The sequence below is a fragment of the Linepithema humile genome, chromosome 1 (assembly GCF_040581485.1).
Source record: "Linepithema humile isolate Giens D197 chromosome 1, Lhum_UNIL_v1.0, whole genome shotgun sequence".
In the NCBI taxonomy this organism is placed as follows: Eukaryota; Metazoa; Arthropoda; class Insecta; order Hymenoptera; family Formicidae; genus Linepithema; species Linepithema humile.
In genome coordinates this window covers 1,062,859-1,090,227 of record NC_090128.1, presented here as the reverse complement: position 1 = coordinate 1,090,227, position 27,369 = coordinate 1,062,859, and the positions used below count along the sequence as shown (strand labels likewise).

The 27,369-nt window shown below is 37.0% G+C and overlaps 1 protein-coding gene across 6 annotated transcripts in view; it reads left to right on the top strand.

The window, feature by feature from the left end:
• Lim3 (Lim3 homeobox protein) overlaps window positions 1-25,459 on the top strand; it is a 42,730-nt gene extending 17,271 nt beyond the window's left edge. For 3 of the 6 annotated variants that reach the window (XM_067348320.1, XM_067348322.1, XM_067348321.1), the window contains 6 exons: window positions 17,479-17,655; window positions 18,489-18,698; window positions 19,087-19,279; window positions 20,807-20,973; window positions 21,913-22,125; window positions 22,655-25,459. In XM_067348320.1, the coding sequence (XP_067204421.1) occupies window positions 17,479-17,655; window positions 18,489-18,698; window positions 19,087-19,279; window positions 20,807-20,973; window positions 21,913-22,125; window positions 22,655-22,860 (1,166 nt within the window). In that variant the 3' untranslated portion in view covers window positions 22,861-25,459. Of the gene's footprint in view, window positions 1-15,829; window positions 17,020-17,478; window positions 17,656-18,488; window positions 18,699-19,086; window positions 19,280-20,806; window positions 20,974-21,912; window positions 22,126-22,654 lie in introns of those variants that run through there. The other 3 variants (XM_012370831.2, XM_067348323.1, XM_012370829.2) reach the window with 3 other exon arrangements.
• The last annotated feature ends 1,910 nt before the right edge of the window (window positions 25,460-27,369 follow it).

Here is a 27,369-nt window from a genome sequence, read left to right as displayed (position 1 = left end):
AATGGAGAACTTTGGTAAACACAACAAACGCGACGCGCTAAATAATATCCGAAGCGGCCAGCGGGAATAAAATTTCAAAACGTCCCTTTCGCCGCGGGCGCGGTAGCGGCACTTTTCCGATTTATATTTAATATGATATTTGAATTGAAAATATATAATATAAATTTTGTACGAACGATACGTCGGTGTGTACAATGTGTTAGGGCGCAGTTAATTTGTTTAATAAACGGTTATTTAAAAAAGCGCTTTTATAACATTCAGCGCGATCAATTAAATTAATTTCCCTGGCGGGAAATAATTATAATAATGTTTTGCTATAATTTTGTATATTTATAATATGCATTTTGGATATAAGTGGAAGCTGTTCGTATATGTGTACATTGTCAATAAAACCACAAATAAATTAGAGTATATAGCGCGGTATTAAAACAAGGTCCGGTTGCGGAATTATTTTACATTAAAAATTAAAGGATTTTTATAAAATAAATCCATTACAATATGAACAACATACAACGGAAGAGTATTTCTCGATTAATTTCTATGTTATTAATTAAATAGAGTAAAGCCACACAAAGAATTACAAAATGTGTTTTCTCAGAGAGTATCAGAGATAGTGTATAACGAAATTCTTTTTTAGTCCTTTAAGATTTAGCGAGATAATATACGTTTGAGAGAAATAGAGGAAAAGAGAAGAAAGTACCAGAATCGATTCTTCTTCCACATAGACGTCGGTGGGTGGGCAAAAAATCACGCGGCAAGATTCGGCGTGACGTCGCCCCGGCGCCGCGGTTGAAAGTCATCCTGTTAATTACCGGGGAGGAGGCCGACAAATCATCGCCGGGCCGACCGCAAACCCCATAATTGCGGGCCTTATGGTTTCACCGGTGGCACGAGCTGCTTCCGCAGCTGACCCAGGCCAGAGTCAGTCGGCCGGTCTATATCGGGAACGCAATATCCCGGAACACCCGCGGATCGTTGAAGCCATAATATGGAGTAACGCCCGTCGGGCGCTCCGTCGAACGGAGTGATTCACCAAAATGCACGACAGATGCGCGATCGTGGAAGATAGCTGGCACGCTGTAGCGCGCTACCACGCTGCCTCGGAAGTAGCCCGATAACTTCTGGAAGCCCGCACGAGGACATCGCTCTGTGTTTTTACACGCGGCGATCCTCGCGCTCGTTGATGCGCTTGTTAACCCCCGCACGCATCGCTGCTACCTGAAAGGGTGTGCGAACAGGGGGGAAAGGAATGAGATAACGATAGAGTTAATTGTAGTTTTTGAAAATTGCTACGGCGTTTTTAGTAATATTAAGTTTGAAATATATAATTGACACATTACAAAAGATTTCAAACAATTTTTAACGCGTATTTCGTGTTTCTGTGAATTGATTTAATACGATGAGAAATCTCAAATTTTTCCGGTTGTATGTATAATCAATCACCAAACACTCCGTGTATTTGCATGGAGTATCTGCACCGTGTACTTATCTCATCTGTGACGATGATGTTTGTAGCTTGGAAACAAGGGAATCGCACATAATCATACGTGACAAGTGACGTTCACGTGAAAAGAGAAAGAGAAGTCGGATCCCTCGCTTTTCGAATACCCCGAGGGGGAGACTTACCCCTGTCGTATTCACGGTACACCCACGCACAATGAACGTCCCTAATAGGTACACGCAGCCCCTGATTAGAATCTAGGAGGCTCCGTTTGTGCGGGAGACGCCGCTGACTTTTACAGATGGACGGGCATATTCCCCTGAATGCCGAATTCGAATGCGTCCTTTGTTTCATCGCGAAGAACGGATTCTGCGAGTGATTAAATCGGACTTGCGCTGCGCAGAAGTCCTGAAACAATTACACGTAGCAGTCAGTGCTGTGATAATTAAACTCGTCAAAATTTACATGATTTACATGGTTATAAAAAGCGGGATATTTAATCTATAATTATTATCTAAACGCATAACGTTCACATCGCGATATCTCTTCGGTTTTGCTTGTAATTAATCTAATTCGGTTATAATCTATTTTGTATCGAAAGGCGTTCGCAGCTAGTACGACACGATCCTCGCGTGTCTTATCTTATTTATGCAACAAGTTAAAGAGCGACGTTACGTGTAGATTGATCATACTATGTCCGATAGGGACTGCACGAAGGCTATTTAACTGTAATTATAATAATTGATCGTAATGTATGATTTATAGCACACACGTCCCTCAATGCATGCAATAACATTTTATATATGACATAAAACGAAGGGAAAGTTGAAAAGCAAAAATATTTCTTTTCATGTAACTGATGTTTGTGTGACTTCTGCTAATTTAATTTAATTGTCTATAAATCTTCTGCAATTATGAGTACTTTGATGTATAAACTTTTATTTTGCATATATAATTTCAAATTATTGAAGTTAATTATGCAAAAGAAATTTTGTTTTTATAATTTTCTTTCTTAAATTTAAATGAAATTTTCTCTCTTATTTTGATATTATGTTTCGTCACGTCTTTGAAATTATTTTAGCAACTGTGTATCTATGTATATAAAATATATGCATACTTTGTAAACTGAAATCATATTTTTTAACTAGTTTTAAATAAAGTTTACTTCAACAGAATTTCTGTATTAAAAAAACATATAGTTCGTAAAATGTTTAACTTTCAAACTTTAAAATCTGCGATTACGCTTATCTCATTTTTTGTCTAGAATTGTCTCGTTGACAATAATTGACAAGAAATTATTTAATTATATCTGACGATGTACGGATCGTTCATCTTGAAGTTAAAGGAAAAGCAAATCTGTAAACGCGCATCACGATACGGTGTGCGGGGTGACGCGACGTTGCGTACGCACGCACGCACGCTTCGGATTATGGTTCGAGCACGGACTCGACATTAGGTTCTCCTGGGACGTTATTAGTGTAGTTATGATACGTGGTGCAAATAGAGCGTGTGCTCAAGACCCGAAAGCATTACGCTTGATTACTCAACCTGCCGAAACATGGACGCGCACAGACGCCAGCCAAATCGTTACGCACGTGTAGACGCACGTGAATTTCTAATGCACAACGAATTATAATAATAAAAATAAGAACACGCGTACAAAATATAATCGAGGAACTAAATTTAAGTTTTATAAATCGGGCATTGACGTCATCGATCCAATTCCATATTCTCTATTCTATTCGTGAGAGGATTTGGACAGAATTAATTCGCGACTTCCGCGAGTATCACCGATTACGATCTACCCTACCGAAAGCAAAGTTTCATTATTAAATTCGGATCTCCGTCCTTTCGCGGCCTGCCGATGGAGAATTGGCACGAAATCGCCGATCGTGAGAGCCCACATCCCTCGAGATCAGACAGAATGATCTGGATTTTATCAGACTGCGGTGTCCCGCGGGAGAACTTTCTCGGTCGCTCCCTTAATTATTACGATTTACCGCGTTATATCGCGGTAATTAGAATTGGCCCACTCAGAAAGGGCAGATTATTGTTGTTAAAACGCTAGAGTTTTTTTCTAAATAAAAGAGAATTAAAACGCAGTCAGACGTAATAAAGGTTTCGGTAATTAACGACTTTATAAAGTATTCTCTCTTCTAAGAAAATTAATAAATGAAAATTACAAAACCAAGTAGAATGTACGCATATATGTATAGAGCAAAATTTTTATATAGAAAACTTTTTTTTTTAATTTTTAATGGAATAATTATAGTTAAATGTTTTTTTTATTTTTTATATAAGTTTTTCTTAATTCTTTGATTAGTGATGGATTGCGCAATATGTACTGACTGTTTTTTCAAGATACACTTGCATTGAACATTTTTTTTTTTTTTTGAAGAACCTGCGAGACTCATTCATTGTGCGTCACGCGTACAACATTTATCAATGTCGAGGACTCCAAAGGTTCAACGAGAGGATGCGCTCCGACTTTATTCTCTTCCTCTCTGGCCTCTTGTTCGTCGTTAGCTCGACACGTGACCAGATAATTGTATCCATTGATTCCTCACGATCGATAGCATTCAAAGGTTCATCCCTGCAAGCTTTTCCGAACGCATCGTAATAGTAACAGGTGGAAGTCGAAATTATTTTCGTCCGATGCCCTCGATGAGGAGGCGGTGTGACGATTTCGGTGACTTTTCTATTTAGCTTTTTCTATTCTTACGAGCCGAATGGCTGCAGATGTAGCTCTGGCCAATCTTCATGGGATCATATTTTAATCGAATCTAGAAAGCAGAATTGAATTCCAAATTAACGTCTAAAGTTAATGTAATGTGAGAGAGAAAGAGAGAGATTAAGAATACTCCGAATACATTTTTTAAATTAATATTACGTATTATGTAACTTATATAAGCTATTGTACAATTATATAAGCTTACATTTGTAACAATCTAAAAAAAATCTAGGAGCAAACACATATTCCGAACATATTTGTATTTAATTAACAGATTGCTAAATCCGAATCGCACCCAACTAAACGTAACAAATAATGGCGCGTGCGAAGCGCTGATAATGATCGTTATCCTCGGATTCTATTGGCACACAGCACGCCCACTACGTGATCACCGGGTAAATCAAAGGATGACGATGCAAACAGAACGATACCCGATCACTTTTATTCCGACAAAACTGTGTTTGTTTCACTTTGTGCTATTCCCGTGATCGATGTTCATTTCAGATTTGTATCTAAACAATAAACAAATCCCTCGATAATCGGTTACGTTTCATCAATGTGTATTACAATAATGTAATAAATTCAGAATATTAAAACGTCAAATGTTTTATGACAACATTTATTGTTGGACAAAAAATTCATGACTCTTGAAAGAATCTTTACATTGCTAAAACAACAACAAAAAAAAAAGAAATAAAAAATAAAAAAGGTTGTTGCATGTAGCACAAAGTAGCTTTTCAAAAGTTCCGCTAGATGTTTTTCTTTTACGACGTATTATATGTTTTCGCGCATTGCGAATTTTCGCTCGGTTGTAACGCGATAATTCAGCAAGTAGATTTCACTTTCGGTCTCTCTGGCTCGGCAGCGGTCGTTTGACAACAATGACGGGGTTGTGCTAGAGAGTGCACTCTGTCAACGCTCGTAAAAGCTGGCACGCGTGTTTCTGGCACACGTGCGCGCCGATTCTAGCTACCTACCGACCCGGCGAAGTCTCGTGCCTCGCTGATTTCCCGGGGGAATTCCGGGGGATGGTTCGCTTCAGGAGTCTAGTTCCTGAAACGGCTGGGACTTACCGTGCCGCCGTATAGAGACGCGCGTAGCACGCGATATTTCGGACGACTACCGGCGGCTCACTGATTTCGCCCATTGCACGCCTTGTAATTTGTGCAGTTTTCAGAAATAAACATCCGGCATATAATTCAGAAGGAATGTCAAAGAGTCGAAGGTAAAATTCACGCGGCGCATGAAACCAGATGTTAACGAGTACAAAAAGATTTTGTTCGAACTCGTCGAATTCTTTCTTCACCTTTGCCTTTGAACAACTGCTTGGAAAGCTTCTCCGGCGTGGTCCACGGTGAAAAGTTCACGCGGGATGCAAAGCGCCGACGGGCGTACGAATTTAATCGTGGGAGACGGCGCCGAAGTTGGGACTCTCATCGGCGAGGACCCACGGGTGCCATCGTCGATCAAGTGCGGCGCGAGACCGTGAACAACGACCGTGGACACAATAGGCCGCGGTAACGTTGCTTGTACACGCGCTCTCTTTCTGCCCTACAAGCCGATCCTTCTCGCACCCGCGGCCATTTGTCCCACTCTTTTCCTTTCGCCCGACCTCGACTCCTGGCACGGAAAGCCCCACGGGCTTCCACGGCGCAATATGCTAGCACGTACATCGGATACTCTTGGGTTTGGTGTTTGCCGTGCCGTTCCCATAACTCCCAGGCGAATTCCCTCGGTTACCTATCTCCTGGGACGTGCGCCGGTGATATAATGTGAGAATCGAAACGAATCCGTCATTACACGCGCCTTGCCCGCCGAATTTCCTCGCGGAACGGGCTCGAAAAGTCCCACGCTGAATCTCAACGAAGGTGATCGCCTGCTTAATTTTTCTTGGCATATTCAATGCAGAATTCTGTATCTAAATTTTTATAGATTATTTTAATGTCAAATATATAATTAATTTTTCTATGTTTATCGGAAAGAATTAAAAGGATCAAAGTGCTTTTTGAACTGAAAGAACACCAAGGTTTTCATAAAATTCCGTGAAAATGCTAAAGAGAATATTATTTAAATAAAATCTTAGTTTTGACATTTATAATATAATTATAATTGTTCCACGTGTTCACGAAAAAGCAGCTGGATTCGGTGAGCCGCGAAAAATAAATTAATATCGTCCCGCTACGTCGAGCACCTCGCGACCTTTTGATTTCCGGCTTCGTTGACCTTTTCCGGAAGTAGCGTATCCACGTAGAAGTGACAACGTTGCGCTCCGCTTACGAATCCAGGCCGAGAATGATTTGTCAATCGGAAAGGAAAAAGACGAAATAATAGAAGAATTAAAGACATCTGGCTTTCCGGCTTCGAAAATTAAATCAACGTACCGTGAATGAATGAGAAAATAAATTTCTTCAGAATAATGAAAGTTTGTCGTTGAGTGTATGAAAAAATATATATGAAAAATGCAAACGAGTAAAATATTAGTTTATCGTAATAAATCATCAAATAAAGAAGCATGATTGTATTTTATCAAATTTCTCCGCGCGTGAAAACGTGCGTTTATGCACGGAAAAAAAAAATTTTGCTATCGCAACGAAATCGTCGTTGCTATTGCATATTAGATGTAATAACGACAAAACTTTGCTACTATAACTAATTTTTCAAATTATTCGGCAAAATATTTTGCTGCTAGAATGGATGAGTTTTGCTGAGTACATTTGTTTGTGAAGATACATTAATGTTTCTAACAAATTCATTTTACTAACGCAGCAAAATTGTCGCTACCAATGCAAATTTTGATGGCAAAGTAAAAATCAATTTGTTATAATAGCGATATAATTTACAGATTTAGCAAAATTATTTGCAGCAAATAAAATTAGCATCCATTTGCCGCGCCAGTGCACTCTTTTTTTTCCGCGTAATTTTGAAGATTCTTCTGGATGCTGCCACTGCATCAGATTGTTTATATTTATCTACGTTGTAACCGTCGGTTTTCTATCGGATCTGTTTAGAGAGCAACGTCTCGTCCAAACGAGCGTGTAACAAGAAGCCACTTGGCCCGAGTCGCCCGGTAATAGATTAAACCCATCTTCGACTCACCCCCCGACGCGAGCGCGGTATATTGTCCCCTTAACACCCCCGTCCCGGTAGTTTCGCTTTAGTTCACTTGACCCTACTTGTCTCACCCGGGATCTGGTAGAGCAGCCCGTTTCCACCCTCGGATCCACGGCTCTCTTCTCCGCCCCATTGGCCTCTGTGTCTTCTCTCTAGGCCCCTCCTGTGTCTGTTATCTCCCTTTATCTCACCCTCACGCGTGCGCTAGGTATCACTTGGCATAGCATCCGAGCATGTTTCTCTTTTTCTATCTGCACTATCTTACTTACACTGATGCGCCGAAGGGTGCGAGCGCATTCTCTCGCCGTCAAGGCCAGAGTCTCTCAAACAGAACGAACAGAATTATTCGCGTAACATACAGTTGATAGTGAGCATAAAATCGACGCAGAAATCAAGGCAGATAAACAAAATTTGTTGAAAGTTCATTAAGAATTTTGATTGTTTGTACTTTAATTCATCAAAACTGCATTTTTTCATTTCTTTGTAAATGAGAAATTATTGACATCAACATTTTTGAAAGAGAGAAAATTGGAAGTTTGTCAGAAAACAACGTAGATGAAGTTGTTCAAAATTATTTATCAATCTTTTAAAAATTGCGCGCTACTTTTTATCCAGAAGAGGCATCGCGCCGATTTTCACTTCAGGCTTGGAGAGACACTGCTTCGGGAAAGGCCAGTCGCTGATACTTCCTCCGTGTGTGCTTCATACGAACAAGTGTGAGAGGCGGTTGTGGCAGGGTGCGGTGCAAAGAGTCCACGCAATTTCCTTAATGTACTCGCTAAATGTTCTAACCTGCAGTACATATATCGGATATGTGCGCGCGTGTCGGTGTTTGGGTAGATATTTCCACTACGCACGTTATTACGGCCATGTGACGATGAGCGTTACAATTCGCGGAAGTAGGCTACGCGAACGCCAGTAAAAATGAGTGCCACGATCGAAATGGGGTATCATCGATCGGATGAAAACGACTTCCCTTAGATTAGATAGGAATACTTGTACAAACCGTGTCGCCAAACACACTTCGAGCTGTCAACCTGTTTTGGATATCCAAACACACGATTGAGACTATTTTTCTAATTTATTTGATCAATAATCAAATTTGTCCAATAAGCCAGATGACTAAAAACTGCTATTAAAGACTTGCATAAATTCTTACAATAATTTTTTTATGTTTATTAATTTCTTGAGCCATCTGATAATAAAATTGGGCTCAATTTTTTAATTTAAAAAATGTAATTTTTAAGCTTTAACAAACTTTTCCTATTTTCTAAGAAATCTAAGTTCCATAAAAATTGTAGAATTTCGATCAAATTCGCGTCGTATTGATATGATTCGCATAATTTGCAAGCAGACTTTATTGCGTATCGACGAAAGTGATTGATTCGCCGGCGAATCGTCCAGGTACGATTACCTACGTCCTTTTTTTTCCTGTCAGAAGAGCAGGCGGATAAAATGCTTAATGGGATGGCTAATGTCCCCATATGCGTGAACCGAGGCACGCGCGCGCGTATATTCAGGACACGCAATGGGCGGTGCGCATAAATAATGTGTGCGGGGGACCATCCTCGCACATAAACCCCATTTATTCTACATGGCACTTGCTCTATTCGTACCTATCTTTATACACATAAAGTTACTTTGATAATATATTCGATCGCGACAGTCAATGGCGTTGAGATTTGCACGAAGGCAGGTTCTTCAACTTTGCGAGCAAATTATCGTGATATTTCCAGCGCGATTAATCGATGTTGAATTAATTGTCACATGATTTTAATTGTTACCGCAAAAAAGATGATCAAAATTTCCATGTGCGTCATAAATTAAATCAGTCTATAGATCATTTTTTTAACGACAAAAATAAATTATTCTTGTTTTTAAAAAGCAAGATTAGAATATTTTTTTCGTAACGAGAATTGTTTTTAAATACAAGAATAGCATAAATAAATATATAATAATATTGAGATATAATGTAAAAATAAATAAACAAAATACAATATGTGATACATAGTGATTTATCATAGCATTCGTCAAATGAATAAAGATTCTTCCGAAAGAAACACCGATTTTTTGCATCGAGGAAGGGCAATTCGTAGTCTGGTGCCTTTTTATCGAAAGTACGTGAGCCGCAACGTATTACGCGGCTCCGCGGACACATTGTGCGTATTTTATACGTGTTTGCACAATTTCCGATGATTCCGAATGCGCAGACGAACGGGCCAACTGTTTATGAGACCGAGGGCTTGGAGGATGGGACGGAGACGAATATGCGACGGCTCGGTTGCCGTTTTATCGGTCGGAAGATATTGGATTTATTAATATCGTTGGTTAGGCACGTCGGATTCGTTTTATTGCCGCCCGGAATATCCCCTGCTCGATGCGCGCATCCCGCAGGTGACGCTCGTTTCGTATTCGCGATTGCGAATTTCTTTAAACTTTGACCACGAAATTTTGCTGACACGTGAATTGCGTTTGTTAACGTTGAAACTGTAACGCGAGTCATATTGACATTAACGAGATTCAATGCTAGCTTTAACATTAATTAGTTAAATCCTGTTACGTTAATCATACGTATTATATAATTAATGAGTTAATATTAACAGTAATGAATATTAATTCCGACTATTTAATGAACAGAATAATTCGCGGACGTTACAAGTCGATTAGAATCGATAAAACTCGCCAATGTTGATTTTTACCAACTAACTTTACTCGAAGCGAAATGTTAAACTTCAACCTACGTGAAACTTCGCAGCCTTTTGTTCGCTTACATTTCCTTTATAAGCGCACCTGTGTCGCAGCTGTATTCCATTCATGTTACCTGCTAGGTAAATCCGAGTAAAACCGAGGCGGAAAGGTATTCGCACAAGTGCATCGGCCTTGGTGCAGCGGCCAAATGCGCGTCTGTATGTCGTTTAAGCCCATTTAATCGTCGGAACGCTTGAGAGAGAGAGAGATCTCTCGCTTGAGCCGAGTCGGGACAACGACAATAGGGGTTGTCGTCGGGCTTTGTGAGGGGCTTTTCGCGGGGTTCGCGCGCGCTCCCGAATCCGGTTCGGTGGAGCAGGAAGCGGGGAACGGCGAAGGAGAGAGGGTGCCCGCGGTTGTTCTACCATGTCGGCGCACCCACGCGAGCGTCCCTTTCATCCGCTCCGTTTTTCCTCGCTCGCTCGTGGCGATGTTGGTGTGGATACGTGCGTTCTGGATACATGCACCTTCAGCGACTCATTCTTCCTCGACGCCGTCGTGAACGCCGACACAATGGCACATCTGGTGCCGACTTGTGTGTATTATACTACGTTGGTCCGAGAAAGTCAAACGTTTTTTGGAAAGTTCAACCTGTGTCGACAAATGTGATAATTAAAATGCATTTTCCTTTTTCCGAATATTTTTTTTAATGCTGCACTTATCATGTAAACTTATAAAATTGTATTCTCACATGCAAGACAGATTTCTACATAAATTTCTAAAAAAATAAGAAAACTTGTTACAATAATATAAATTTTCTGTAAAGAAATTTGAAATCTTTTCGGTAATTTATAATTTGATTTTATTATCCTAAAAACAGAAATGTTAAAATTTGGAGTATTTTTGTTTTGACATTTTATTTTTGAAAAGGTTGGAACAGGTGTTATTTAAATTATTGAAAGCATTATAATTTAAACAGAATAATCCATAGAAATTTCAGAAATTATTTTTTTTTTACCTCTGCGAAAATTTCGACGCTTTTAACGATGTCAATTTTCGGTGGCGCGAGTTAATCGACGATTCGCCAAAGGAATCGTCAATACGTCCGGCGCTTCGCGGTGGAAGAGGAATAAAAAACCATATGCATAAATGGGGCAAAGCGGGTGGCATAAATTCAAACCTATTTACGCGGCAAGGGTGGCGTAATTTATCGCCCGCCAACGTAATGGAAACGCCCATAGAGAAAGAGATCTCCCCGGTGCAAATTCGATTATATGCAGTCGTATCCCCCCGAGTTGGACTACCTCCGCGGGTCTTCCCCTTCCCATGCCGCCCATCTCTCCTCGAGCCTGGAGGAAGTTAGATTAAAAAACGTACCGCGTATATGGACCTTTATATTTCATAGCGGTCGTCTCGCCGTCTCGCTAATTGTTAGTCCAGGGCCGTGACATTTCTTTTTCTTTTTTTCGATTTTTGTTTCTGCCTTTGCAGCTAGAAAACTGTGATTCCTTTCTCTTTGCTCTCCTTCGTGCACACGTCAAGCGTTAAAGTACACGTGCAAAAAGAAAAGTAAAGAAAGAAAAATTGTAGCTCTCTAGATATAAAGTCGTGACGACTAGAAAGAAAGACTCGTTTGTTTCCGGTTTGTTTTTCCTAGCGAAGAGCAGAATTAATTGAATAATACAGACCTTGGCCCGTGTTTGTCCTTTGAATATATTATCGAGTCATATATAACTTTCATTTCTTTGATAAGTATGTCACTGTGGAAATTATTATTACCGATTATACGCTAAAAGAAGTAATCAGATATTTAAAAAACTCTAAGTATTATAAGTTTAATATTAAATTAAAGATTAATCTTTTTGTTTTCATGCATTAGACCAAGTCTTTCCCCGAGGGCGTGATAACAAAAGCCTCGCATCGATAAAACTATACGCAACCATAAACTCTGCGCGAACTAGGTGTTAGTGTGCGAAACGAGTGCTTCGAACGTGCCCTCCACCCTTCCGCGAGTTTTCACCCTGCAACTCCCCGCGGCGACGTTTTTTACGATGACGGACTTCTGGAGGCGTGTCGACGTGTGTGCGACGGAACCGACAAAGGGTGGGTTTGTGTGATCGAAGCTCTCGGAGAGAAAGACGCCCACGGAAGTCACGAGGTCGCGCAATCGCAAAGGCACTTACGTGTCATCGTCGATTTTAACGGTTATTTTTACATCACATTTGTAACTCGTATTTATTAAAAATTGTCGAAAAAAGATTAGAGGGATTAGTTTGAAATTTTTGCCCTACTAAAACGGTTCTAATCTATTTCACGGTCGAAATATATAACACGCCCTATGATTTTAATGTGACACGTATTTAAGGCATTCATATTTAGAAACCAGACAGTTCTGACATTCATTTATCGCGTGGCTTACCTTCGACGGTGCACCCTTTTGGCGACGTTAATGCCGACGACGCGTATGCATGACAGATTTTATGGGCATCAACCGTGCGCATAGAAAGTGCCATCTGTTACGCCGTGGTCAGGTGGAAAATTTAACGATCGTCGCGATGCGTTAGAGAAATATCGCACATCGATCTTTATGCGACTTCCGTCGACGTATCTGCATGCATGAAATGTACAAGCGTTATTGCGCGCAAAAGCCGACGGAAGGCAATCGATTAAATCATCACCGAGTATTCTCCACGAAAAATTGATTTTTTCGTCACGCCAGAAGACTGAAACGCATGTGCCTGTGAAATCTTTAAAAAATAAATATAAGTAACCACAATATAAATATGAATATAAATATGCTACAGAATTCAGCAATAGATTAAGCGATACTAATAATTACCTGCTATGACGTTAATTATTCGAAGGTTATTTTTTACATTGTCGTATAAAACAATCTTAATAAAATAATACAAAGGCAAAATTCGCAATAAATAAATTGATCCATCGATCAAAAGCAAACCAAGATCAAGGAAGCGTTCCACAATCATAGCTGCGACCTTTGCGTTTAATGCGCGTTTATGTACGCGTGTGATCGATCCGCTCGAATATGCTTGAGCGTAGACGAAAAGTTTAAAAAAGAAGAAACAATATGAAGGGAAGGGAGAGCAGAAGAAATATACGCGAATGATCTCGAGCAAGATTATAAAATGGCGTCCCTCATCCCCGTGACCGTTCTTAATTTCGCTCGGTTCCTTTTGTCCTCTCGCGCTCTTTCTCCTCGCTTCCTTTTTTCTTCCTCATCTTCTCGTATTCCGAACCCCATTCTCTCAGCCAGTCGCTATCTTTACTTACGGCGGCTCCTCGTTGCTTATCGAATCGAAAAGAATCAGCAGCTCGAGCTCAAAGGAATTCCCAACGGATGATTCTTGAATTCTTTTGCACGACGATTCCGATGAATACCACCGTCGTGACGCACCAATAGGCTGCGACAAATTAGTATCGAGTTATTAAGCGTGAATAACATATATTTTTAGAGATTTTCAATACACGTCTCAAAATAAAATTTTTCTTTTTCTGCTTCTCAGTTAATTTACTCGTTTCTTCGTCTGTTTATTTTTAATAAATAATAATAAACATGTTGGAAAAGCAGACTGTAAATTAATATCTTATTTTATAATTATGTAATTATATTATATTATTATTAATATAATATAATTTATTCAGATATATTATTATATCTCAATAAATTTGGAAGATAAATTTGGTTCTTGAGCAACGTGCGTCAAAAGTTTTTAAATTACGATTAGATTAGAATTAAATTACAATTAGAAAAGAAAATTTTGTCAAATTTTGATTATAGAACTGGGAATATGTTTGGTCGCATACAAATGGCATTTTGTTAGAAAGAAAATAGCATATTAAAAACTAAGAGAGATCATTTATACAGCGTTCTGTTTTTATTTCATAAAGAAAAAAAAAATAAAAAGAAAAAATGTGAAATATTGGATGGAATATCTTATACAATTTGGTTTATTAGTTATTAGAATAATTTCGTAAAATTCAAAAAAGTTGATGTTTGTTAAGGACTATTAAATTTATCTCAAAATACTTTATAAGATTTTTTTATTTATTCTCTTAAATAAACAAAAATTTTTAACGCAATAACTACAATATATGTTTATTATTTAAAAAATGGAAGTATATAATAAAATTAAAATTGAACAAAAAACTATATCATTAATGTTCGTATTTGCATTAGTATTTATTTATATTCATGTAATCGTGTTTGCAATTATAATCGTAATTATATTTGTATTCGTATATTCGTATTTGTCCTCTTTCTGCAGCGACAATCTGTACACGAATTATACTGTTTTAAGTCTTCTTTCGTGTATATGGAGATATATAATGATTTGGAACTGCTGTTAAAATCCGATTTATTGTCCTTTTAATAAACAGAGAGAAAGAAAAAGAAAAATAGGTGAACAATTTCAGTTCTGTAAAATTTAGGACTGCATAACTGTCGTGCACGAATTTATTAAACTGTTAGACGATGATAGAATTCTAAACTGTCACGATGGGAATTAATTGTCTTACACTTGATGTTGCAATAAGATGAATTTTGCCACATAAATAAAAGACATAGAGAAGAGATTCTTCGATATTGAAACCGCTTTGATGAAAAAGCATGTTTTATGTTAATCGGAATAAAATATGGAACAACTTCCATTATGCAGAATATATTTATCATATTTACATTGAAAAATTTGATCGAGACTATAATTCATATTATAAAATATCGTAATTATAAAAATATTTTACCGGAATAAAAATATTTTTCGTTGACTTTATTTTTCGTGGCGTCACTGATATATGCTGACTGATTTGAATTCTTTCGTGGTGTCACTGATGTATGCTGACTGATTTGAATTCTTTAAGAGTTTTTGTTATCTGTTTGCTCTTCACATTCTGTTTCTTCTCTTCAGCCTATTCTTTTTCCGACAGCAAACTTCCTTAATTCATGCGATTTTCTCTATGTCCATATTCCACTCTACAAAGTAATCATAAATGTTAATTAATATAAATGAGTTTTGTAAGTAAGCAAAATATATGTAAATTGTGTTACAAGGTTCGTTGTGTTTAAAATGCGTTGTTTACAAGAAATTCTATGAAAAATGAAAAATTTGAACGTGAAAAGTGAAAAATTACATGTGAATTCGATGAATAGAATAGACGAATTTACATGAAAGTTTTCACTTTTCATGTTTCCGCTTCTAGAGAAAAATTACATGATCGATGCCCAGAAGTCGGCATTGTTCTGCTTCTTGTTCTATTGTTATTCGAATATATTGTGACCAACGTATAAATCACGAAAATAATGTCTCTTTGGAATACAAAGAACATCTTTATCATAACTTTAGAACATGTACATATTCGATCGCTAAGAGACTCATATAATTTTCATTATGCGATATTATCCAAGATTTTAATCTTATATTAATCTAATATTTTAAAATTTGCATTTTGGGATAGTATGTAAATAACAAAATACTTATTGTAAATATGTAATCCTTTTACTCATTTTAATTGTAGTCCATTATTATAATATAATTTAGACAAAGCAAAATTTATGAGAAAAATGAATGATAAATAAAATTTAAGTATCACGTTTATGTGAAATCTAACGTTGCGAGTGAGCGATATGTTATCAAGTAATAAAGCATCCATTAATAAATTAATAGAAATATACGCTGCAAGACGTAGGACACTCACACTCTCTAAATGCGCGCAAGTAAAGAGTAAACATACACGCATAAAAGATCGGATTACATTCACTGGCGTCGTACTGCAAGCACCTTCGACTTTCCGTTTGAAAGGATTACTATCGTCCACCATCAGCGGCGGCGACGGCGGTCGCCTCGCCTCGCTCCTTCGGCTCCTTTATCTCTCATCCCTTCGCGCATCTCCTGCGCCGAGCCGGAGTCGGTGGCGTGCGCCATATTGGAGGCGGTTTAGTGTCCCTCCAATCGGCACCTACCACTGCGTGGCTAAGACGTTGGCGTGGGTGCCGACCGCACCCAATAATCCGGACACTCGCCCCACCAATCAGTCGTCCCTCCAATCAGCCGCCACACCCACGAGTGCCACGTGCGCACGAGCAACACCACTGCTAGTAGGCCAGTCGTACGCGTATCCTTGCATCGTTCGCATCGTAGCGGGTGTCTCTGATTTCTCCCGCCGCGAGATATTCGGAGGAGCAATTGTGTGATAAGATTAAGTTAACGAATAGTCGCGCCCTGTCTGTCCGTGTTACCGCTGCAATGTGTCACGGTATTGCTATAATTAATTAACGGATACTGAATCATGTATTCTCGAAAAATTTATCGAGCAAATTTCGCGCAATAAACTCCAAGTGTCCGAAGAAGAAGCCGTGCAATCAAGACAGGTGATGAGACTTTTCGCAGTCTGACAGAATTTGATGACCATCCGACACTAGAAACTAAACACGAAAGGTGTTTTCTTTTATTCTACATATTTCTTTCGAGAATTATGACGAATTTGTTCGAAGAAGAGTTATCTTGTAGACTTTCATAATAATAAAGGGTCGGAAGTTTTAATCTTACCAGACACGTCTTGAGACAAGTCTGGACCTTTCTGAAGATATCGTCACTCCATCGCAGTGCCTTCCGTTCAGCCGTCAGAAAAAGTATTGAGCATTGTGTGTAAGTTGCTCCGATAAAATAGAATTACGAGTGCAAGCAGGAAAGGACGCGATATCAGTCTCGCGACGAGAGTGGTTCATTCGCGAGAATGCGTAGATAATATCAGCGATTGCACGCGGAAGTCGCAGTAGCTATGACCAAGATAAACCTGGAAATGTTGAGATGCGAGGCTCTTTCTTTGGAAGGGGTGTACCGATCACAACGGCACGATCCGCATGTCCTGATACCGCAGAGCAGTCCAGAATCGCGCAACGTTCGCCAGGAACAGCGCAGCAGCGCGAATCGTATCGACGACTCGGCGATATCACACGGCGACATGTATCCATTAGATCAGCCCGGCATTGAGCTCGATCATCTGCCTCTGCACCTCCCGGCGATTCTTCATTGTAAGTGTCGGCAAGACGATAGCACCGAGAAGCTACTAGACAATGAGATTATTCTGATATTCGCCGAACTGTTCGTCTCTTCTAGCTGTTAGATTAATTCTGGGAATACTGCAAAAGTGGACCATACGCTAATCGCAGCGTTTTCATAATTATAAAAATTATCTTCGTCACTGTAAAATAAAAATCTGAATTATTAGAATTACATCACGCGAGTTGGAGACGTGACGGCGATTATTTGAAGCTATGAGCCGGCAAGGATTCAACGCGAATCTTGCAAAGCTAAATAATCATACGTGAAACTAAATAGTCATATAAATCGATTAATTGATTAAATTTCTGCTTCGAGTTAAGCACGACGAGCTTTTCTCTACTGATCGAATCGGTGTTGCGAAAATATCACTTTAATCTTTGGCAAATCAGTGACTTCATTTATTCATTGCTTTGATTTGTATGTTGCAGCCACGATACCAAAATGCGGTGGATGTCAGGAAGTTATTTTGGACAAATACGTTCTAAGGGTTTTGGAAAGGTGTTGGCATGCAAGATGTCTCACGTGTCGGGATTGCGGTGCCAGGTTAACCGACAAATGTTTCGCGAGAAACGGCCACGTGTTCTGCAAAGATGACTTCTTCAAGTAAGCACCAATAATTGTTACGATAATTTTATCTGCATGTGTAAATATTTTCGAAGAATTACCCCCCGCGCAGACTCTTTAAATTAAAATTTTTTTTAAACTATCCGTATTCTAAAATCGACATTGCGTCATTTTATTATTATATGTTTATTCAATTGTTGCACTTAATCTTACTCCTCGTCATAAACAATTTGTCTGAAATATTCACCGCAAATTATTATTACCATTATTTTTTTATCATAATTATTGATTATACTTCCGAGAAAATAGTTCGACCTCGCTAGAAGTTTATCGAAGAAAACATTTAAACAGATCTTCTCGATGCTTTTATTCGATTTTATTTGTTTGACTTATCAACTTATCGATAATATAGCGAAGTATGAATGACGAAGCAAAAGAAATGCTTTTTAAAACACATATATCAAGGATGGCATTCCAGTATTGATTTTATCAGCAATATGGCTTGTTCTTTCTTATTTATTCATAAATGACAATGTCAATTTTTTTCGAAGTTAAACCAATTTTTCCTGAGTCATTTTCTTCGTTGTTTTATACTCTTTTCACCCATATTGATCTTTTTATCTCAAACATTATTATCGCAATATCATTTTGTAACGTGTGTAAAATTTCTTTTAAAATTTAGCTGCAATATTGAAATAATACAATCAAATATAAAAAATATTAGTGCGTGCAATAAGGAGGAATTGTGTATTGCCGTTTAAGTGATCGCTATAGACGATCATGTATTAGTGCGATTTAACGAATCACGATAGAGCTAACGCCAGCTTTGTCATTAATGTGTGAATGTAATGTGAAAATATTGTATGTTGTTGGTGTGGCAGGCGTTTCGGGACGAAATGCGCGGGCTGCGGCCAAGGGTTGGCACCTTCGCAGGTGGTACGAAGAGCTCAGGAGTTGGTCTACCACCTGACGTGTTTTTCATGCGCTCTTTGCTCTCGGCAACTGGACACTGGCGACGAGTTTTATCTCATGGAAGATAGAAAACTCGTTTGTAAGCCTGATTACGAGCAGGCAAAAGCGAAAGGTAAAGATACATAACACAACATAAGCTTTAATCCTAATCTTTCAATGAACATTGTTCTTCTACAAGAGAATATTCTGTTTTACAAACGTAACTATTTTAATAATTTTCATTAAATTTTAAATCATTTTTATTGCCGACTTCTGTACAATCTTATCACAAATATTTTAATGTATGAAATGTAGCAAGGAAATTTATTTATTTGGTATTGGAATAATAAAAAGGAAAAAACAAAACATAATTGTATTTAAAGTAAACAGCAGACGTGTGGATAGTTTCGATATAATAAAATTAATCAATTGTTAAGTTAGATAATTAATAAAAACACTATTTAATGGTTGATAATTAAAAATGTTGCGTCAAAGATGTAATGCGCAACTTATTTTCTCAGAACTGGCAGATGGAGGAAGCATAGACGGTGATCAACCTAATAAAAGGCCGCGAACGACGATTACGGCAAAGCAGCTAGAAACTCTCAAGCTGGCATACAACACCAGTCCGAAACCAGCGAGGCACGTACGGGAACAGCTGTCTCAAGACACCGGCCTCGACATGCGCGTCGTTCAAGTCTGGTTTCAGAATAGGTAAGAAAAGTTGAATAGCATTTATACGGTTTCCTAAACTCCAGGTCTTTCTTTCCAAGTACGAACATCTGTATCGCGTTTAATCAAGCTAAGCATGTGTATACATGTAATATAAGGCAATTTAATCCAGTGAAAATAAGGCATGGAAAAAATCGAGTGAAATTAAATATTTAATTATACGCTGTGCAATTAGCGAGCGTTAGAAACGACTTAAAGAAGTTACACGAAGAAAGTTAATTTGGGAACTGACGAAATTATCAAATTAAGAAGGACGCTGGTTCATTGTTAGGACTCTGTATTAATTCGGCTTCTGATATGGTTTCTGAAGCCATTCAAGGAAGCAATTGAAAGACTCAGGTATATTGGGAGACGTCAGTTCGAATGTACATTATCTCTTTCAACAAATTAAAAAGTAGTCAATAATTCAACTGATTATAATAAGTAATAGTAAATAATTCAACTTATTGTAATAAAGATTTATTAAAATTAGAATAATTTTTTGTTCCAAATTTTTATCTGTAAATATAATAGAGCAAATTGAGATAAAATTTTTAATTTTTTTGTAATCATTAATCTTGAAAAAAATTCTAACATAATTGATATTTGCGAATTATAATTTGCTAATTTTTCCTCAAATGCTCGATGATCACGACATTCGCAAGTTGTGTACGTACTTTCTATCTGTGCATGCATTTTTCCCTCTTATCGCTCAAGTGGCACTGCGTGATATTGTAGACAAAGTAACGATTCACCGGGAAAGAAATGTTTTATCTGTAAAAAGAGATGCGCTGACCTTTATTCAGTTATCAGGTAAAAATGATATTAGAAAGCGCCCGTGAAAATAACATCAAGGATAAGTAAATAAGCCTCTATCAATGACCGAAGATAGATACACTATGTGGTATATACGTGGAATTATAAAATGCACACGTGTAGTACAGTTTTCTAACGAACTCGAAACGATACTTGACGTAATGCAAGATTAATGTACTGCGACCGCAAGATAAGACATTTTTTTCAATATATTTAGCAGAACGATAATAGCAAATAGAAAATGGTAAAAGGTGCTAGAGAAATATAAGAGCATTATTTATCATAAAATTGATCGGCATAGCGCAAGGAGAAAAAGTTGATTATCAGTCTAGAATTAATTTTTTTTTTTCTTTTTCTTTATCGATGTTTGGATTATCAGCTATTAGACACGTGATATTGGAGCGATAAAGGGAATTTCCGCATTAGAAATTTTGATATAAAGTCCATAGTCTCTTTTGATGTAAGATACAGTAATGAATTCTCATATATATTATCAACGCAACATTCAATAGATAATGAAAAATACCAATAACTTTCAAATATTGCTAGAAATAGTTATGCGAAGAAATAATTATATAATCAGTAATATCGGTTAGTCCATGTGTCTTTAGGTTTCGTAATTTTACTCTTGGGAGGGTTCAATTTATTCACAGTAAAACTTTCTAAAGTAGCCATTCAAGATTGTTATTACTGTCATTGTAATCTCTTCTCTAGGAGGGCGAAAGAAAAGAGGCTGAAGAAGGATGCCGGTAGGACAAGATGGTCGCAATATTTTCGCAGTATGAAAGGCTCCGGTGCTGGCGGTCATTCTCCGAGACACGATAAGCTTCTTGACAAAGACGAGCTGAAGGTAGACTTGGACTCCACCTTTGGTCATCACGGTGAGTTGCACTATCATTCGTCTGATCTAAAAAACAAAAAATAGTAAATGGAAGTAAAGGTAGTGCAAATAAGATAACATGAAAAGTCGTCAGACTATACATCACGTATAAGTATCGCAAATCTTCTCAGTTGTAGTAGATATTAAGTCTATAAATGATTCTTTTAATATTGAAGCTGCATTGAATTTTAATATTATAAATAATGGAAAATTAAACGATCTCTATTGGAAACTTTAAAGTAGAATTTATTTATCTCAAGAATAAGCTAGTTTTACTTAATTTCAAATAAACTTCAATGAAATCTTTATATGAAATTTTTAATTGCTGAGATATTTAACATAAAAAATTAAACATAAATTAGAAAAAAACATGATATTTATTTAATATATATTGCATAAAAGTATGGCAGTTATATTCGCGAGATTCGTCAAGTGATTATGTATCAGTTATTTTTAATAATCGCATCAGCCGCTTTCGAAACAATCTGGCCGAGCGGTATATTATATGTGGTAAGCACAGGTAATAGCAGGCATAAATTCAAGGATGGCCTGCAATCTTCCTGAAATCTCGGACACGGTGAGCCGGCAGTTAGCCTCCGCGATCTCCTGAATATTTGAGGAGATCGTCTCCCCTTCGGATAGCAGGCATCTGGGTACTAGAATCCCAAACACACAATAGATGCCAGTCGTTGGTCGACCTCACTTTCGACTTCTAAGTTAGAGCATTCGAATAACCGCACTCATTACAGATAGCTATCTATACAAAGCTGGAAATACGATTTCAATTGTATTTCTCTAATATTCCAATTTATGTTGTTAAATTCAATCTGATCACAGCTGCAAAAATATTTGAACTAAACATATTTTGATAGGATATTTTTCTGTGAAGCGTTCACATATTTCTGTCCCCCATTTTTAAGACAAAATTATTTATTCGCAGACTTGAGCAACGACAGCTACGGAACGGTGGTGAACATGGGCTTGGATGAGGGCGCGAGTCCAGGCGGCGGTGGCAACGGAGCTGGAGGTGGACCGCCTCGTGGATACCTGGGAGCGACAACACCTCCGTATCTATCAACGTCCAGATCGCCGTCCTTACCGCCCCAGTTCCCTTACCCGCCGGATGCTGGTCTCTCGGTTTATACCACGCTCGGTAAGCCTTAAAGATTAAATCGATGTTAACTTGATATGCATTTTTGCTATATCTCTTAAGGCGAAGCTCAGGATGCACTGGTGCACACATTAAAATATCGTTACGCGAATTGATGTGAAAAAATTCACGTGGTATATAAGCAAGTAGATCTGTGAGGTGCTATAATTTATCATTTTTTTAAGATTGTTGAGAATTTCAAATTATTTTTACTGTATATATATATATTATGTTTTATAATTGGATATATTAAAATTTGCACCAGTACATCCAATCGACTTAGCTATTCGACATTTGTTAGCTCTTACAAGTATTTCTCAAACTGTGTAAATTGTCTGAACTTATTCAATTTTCTCAATATTTTAAACTGTCTGAACACTCACGACTCCCAACTTTTAACTCTCAACTTATTTTGGACGGACTTTGTTGTAATGCATAATGCACTCGGATTGAGACGGGAAGGAACTCGCGCGTTAAACTATTTCAGCTCGAGTCGCGAAGTTTACGACTGACGCAAACCGTATGATTCCAGGGGGACCGGGCGGCATGGTGCCAGGACCTGCGTCGGATCTGAGTAACGAGTCGAGCGGCGGCGGCGGCGGAGGCGGCGGAGGCGGTGGTAGCGGCGGTGGCGGCGGTTACCCCGATTTCCCACCGTCGCCGGACTCCTGGCTTGGCGAGCCACCGCCCCCGCATGCTCACCATCACTCCCACTCTCATTCCCATTACGCCACATAACCCGCCAAAACCGCGCGTCGCCAAATATCGTATAGAATAACGTACTATCGGCGTCAGCGTCGTCGTCATCGTCATCGTCATCGTTATTGTCATCGTCGTCGTCGTTATCGTCATCATCTTCGCGATAGTTGAAATGGCGATAGAAATGGCTTTCTTCGTTTCTCAAATTCTTTTATCATCTTTTATTCAGTTACGAACGAGTCTGATTTGATAAACTGTTTACTGAAAAATCTTGAGAAATCAAATTTTCAAAAATTATTCTTGAAGAATTCTTGAAAAAATTATTCTTGAAGAAGACAATGCAATAACTTCGATGATAAAACACGACGCTTACGAATTTGTTGTGTATCTCATACAACTTAAAGTCGAATTATTCTACAACGGTATTTTACACCGTCCCTCCTCACGATCTCCCGTCATCCGAGCGGCCGTATCGACGCTGTGTAACGTTACACTTATGGCACACGTACGATTCGTAATTGATACTACGACTAATCTAAATATATTTATGTACAAGTTCCTCGTTTCTCGGTATTACGGAGTTTGATTGTCGAGTAATAATAGGAGGTAGTGATTTAAACGTGCCCTGGATTGTTCGATATGAGGATTGATTCGTCGTGATTCGGCGAATGGAACGCAACAAGCGCTTGCTGATTTCAATTATATAATTAATTATTTAATTAGTTCTAAAAAAATTATTTATTAATTTATTTCATTTTGATTATTCTATTACCCGAAAAGTTGACAAAATATCAAAAATTTTAAAAAGAGTAAAGGTTTTTACAATACGAACATAGGCAGTTTTAATTCTAAAATATAATATGAAATGGTATTTGATCCACTCGAACAAAATTCGCATTATCACGATGAATGTAATCATCCATATGACCGTACCACAGCCTAGATCCAATTTTCATTTTACAAGTTTTCAAGAACTTCAAGGAATACAGCCCAATTAAAACCATTAAATCGATTTTAATTTTTAATTATATTTTTTTATAGAGATTTTATTTTTTACATTTTCTATTTTTTAGAGTTTTAAGAGTTTATAATTTTGAAATATTAAAATAAGAAATGCGTAATTTTTAATAAAATTATTATTTTTTAAATAAATTATTTATTATTTATAAATGATAATGTTAGTATTTATAAATTTTTAATAGGATTATTATTTTCGGTGATCTCTTTGAAGACTTGGATTTTGAAAATCATGTATCAGGCATTGGCGATCTACCTTGCTTGCGTGTGACGTTAGAGCCTTGAGATGTGTATTGTAAATAGTACGAATTAGATCTTTAGGGAAGATTGATCCAATCCAGGATATTCAATTTTAATTACTCTTTCTTAATTACAGTATTAAAAAATTGAAAAATTACAAAGTCGGTTTACATTAAACTTAATCACTAGCATAATATATAGCTGCAAATCCTAAATTTTGCGTGAAACATTTTACTTTTTAAATTTGATGATACTGTATTTTACAAAATGTTAAAAAAAATTGAATGATTCGGATTGGGAACTTTTCCTTGCTAGTTGAAGTTGCGTAAGAAAATAGACGCGCAAAAGTCGCAACATACGTTTTTTCTTATGTATTCTGTGTTGCTACTTTTGCCTGCCGATTCATGCAGCCAACGATCAAAATTATGATAACTTTGAGCTGCAATTTGCTGCTGATTGATTACGAGGTCATCATGTAAACCGTCGATAATTCATAAGCGACTTGTCATTGTGTACGCAAAGAAGAAATGGAAAGGCTAGTCTCGATGTGCAAATGGCATGTTGATAATCAAAACAAAACAGGAATAAGTTAGCCAACTTGATAAATGTTACGCGTAACGCGTGCGATAATAGCATGAGGTTTATTTCAATTAATTTATTGATTGCTTTTATACTTATATGTGTATGATAAAATATTTTATATTTATAATTTTTTAATCTTCTATAAAATACACTAATTCTGTTGAAATTATTAAAAAGAAATAAATTTCTAATGTTTTTGAATTTTGGACAAATATATCTGATCATATATGCACACAAAGTATATTAAAAGGAATCGATTGATTTTAACAATTTGCAAAAGATGGGTTCTGATATTGCCTACATTTTGCGACAAAAACGATATTTAAATATAGTTCAAAAAATATAACACAAAAATAAACAAACAGAGGAGCAATAAGTTAAAAAGAATTAATTTGTATGTCTTATATTATTATTAAATGGCATGCTTGCCTACAACACGAGCAGCAGCAGCGACAGAAACACAAGGACGTCACTGTAGAATTGTATATAACATACATCGGTATTGCTCCCAGTCTCCCCTATCATGCTCCCCTTCATCTCCCTTTAAATGTATGTTCTACCAGTGAGTGCGAGTATCGCGAAAGAAAGAAGATGATAAGAAAGGTATATTAGACTCGTAAGAGAGATTAATGTTGTACAGTATAAGAATCGTATTTCTCTCTGCTGTTCGCCGGCTATGCGACCGAAGAAATTCGCGTGTCTGGCGCAGTTCGTAAACTTCACATCACTATGAGTTATTACGGATCTTTATATTATTATCTAGTCATGGAGTGATAATAAAAATTCTATCATAATCTTATGTAGTGTGTGATTTTATTTTTACACTTCCAAGTATTGCGCGGCAAATGATAAAAATAATTATTATGGTTACAATAACAGTTTGTAACTTCTTAAACATTAACATAAAGTCTTAGAAAACTTAAAATAAACATATAAATCAGTGTAGCATTTTTTCGACACTATTAAGGAGACAATTTTATGATCGGCCTATTACAGCACTTGATTTTTTATTTCTAATTAGTGGCTTATTTTTTACAATTTTTTAAATATTAAAAATTCAAAAATATTTTATTTACTTAATATTCTTTTAATACATTGGCACAATCAAAATTAGTCTAAATATACAAAAAGATATTGCGGGTTACGCATATCAAAAAATAGAAATTTGGATCTTGATGAATATTTAATCATTGTTTTACTTTTCATTAATTTTTATAATATAATTAACATTGGCAAACGTTACGAAGATAAAACAAGACAAGAGATATAATTAAGAATCGCATAACCATTTTATCGAAGCTCTAAGAACCCGACTTTTAATATTTATTTAACAAACTATTAACAATTGGCATTTTGAATTTTACGAAAAGTATCTTCTTGAAATCTTGGAAAAGACGTGTGAATAGTTTAAGAATTTTATCAGCATCCTAACACTGTCAAAAATAAACCTGTAAGCGAAGATAAACGCGTAGAAAGCGTGCATTCACCCATTGGAACGTCCCGAAACGGTCGATTTTAGCCGCTATTAGGAAAGCAAGTTATTAGGAACACATGATGATGTAGGAGCCAACTCGGAACAGCACCATCTTTCGGTTAGTTATTGTGATATAACGAATGCGTCGATGGTAAGTGCATTGATGATAAGTGCGCCGATGGTAAGCGTCGATCTTCGACAATCTCTTTGCGCTCTTTGCTTTTCTGTGATCCTAGTAACAGTTCGCTCAATTCCGACAATTTCGAGCCCACGTGGCGAGCTGGAATCTCTCTACGTATAATCACTTCTACTAGTATCGTAAAATTCAATATGTTCAATCTTGTTTAACCTTGTATACAATAAAATGGCCCATATTTATTAGAAACGGCAGGAATCTATAGAATAATTTCTTTTCTAGCTTCTAATATTAATTTTTTACACGTTTTTTATGTGCTTTTCGCTTCTGAACTACTTTAGACAGTGTTAGGTTAGGATGCTGTTAAAATTCTTAAATAATTTACATGTCTTATTTAAGGTTTTTGGAATTTGGTGATGTTTCACTTTTCTGATAAAAAGCATGTGAGAATAGCTTTCGATGCTTCGCAGCGCTGTATAATCAATTAAATCTGTCAATTACAGTAAAATTTCTTTTCAATCGCCGCTTGGCTCTGCATTTAATTAATGGTTTACGTTCGATTTACTTTTATGATTTTTCAATTTTTAAATTCTGTTATTAGATCGGAAGAGATGAGAAAATACCGAATATTAATCAATAGAATCAATAATATTATAGTGAACTTTTATTTTTTGGATCTTTTTTTATTATATAAAGAAATCATCACGTTTTTAAAATACCATTATATTAATTATTTATATACTTATTTCTATTATAAGAAATACATTGCATATTAATTTGGAATAATTACGGCTTTATAATTTAAATTGTCATATACTAATAATCAGTATGTTATATTTTGGAGATCTCTACACAGAAATTATAATATATATTCTGTATTTTTATCTTTTATCTTTATCAGGTTTTTTATTTTTTGATGTCATTGTATTCAAATGACAGAACTCGTATAACTAAATACAAGAACCTTTCTGTCGATTAAAAGAGAACGAAAAAAGAAAAACGTATAGTTCTCCATTCGCATGTAAATAATACCTCGTTGAAATCGGCTCAACAATTTTCAAAAAAATGTGATCTTATACAGAGTATGTATAGTAATAAA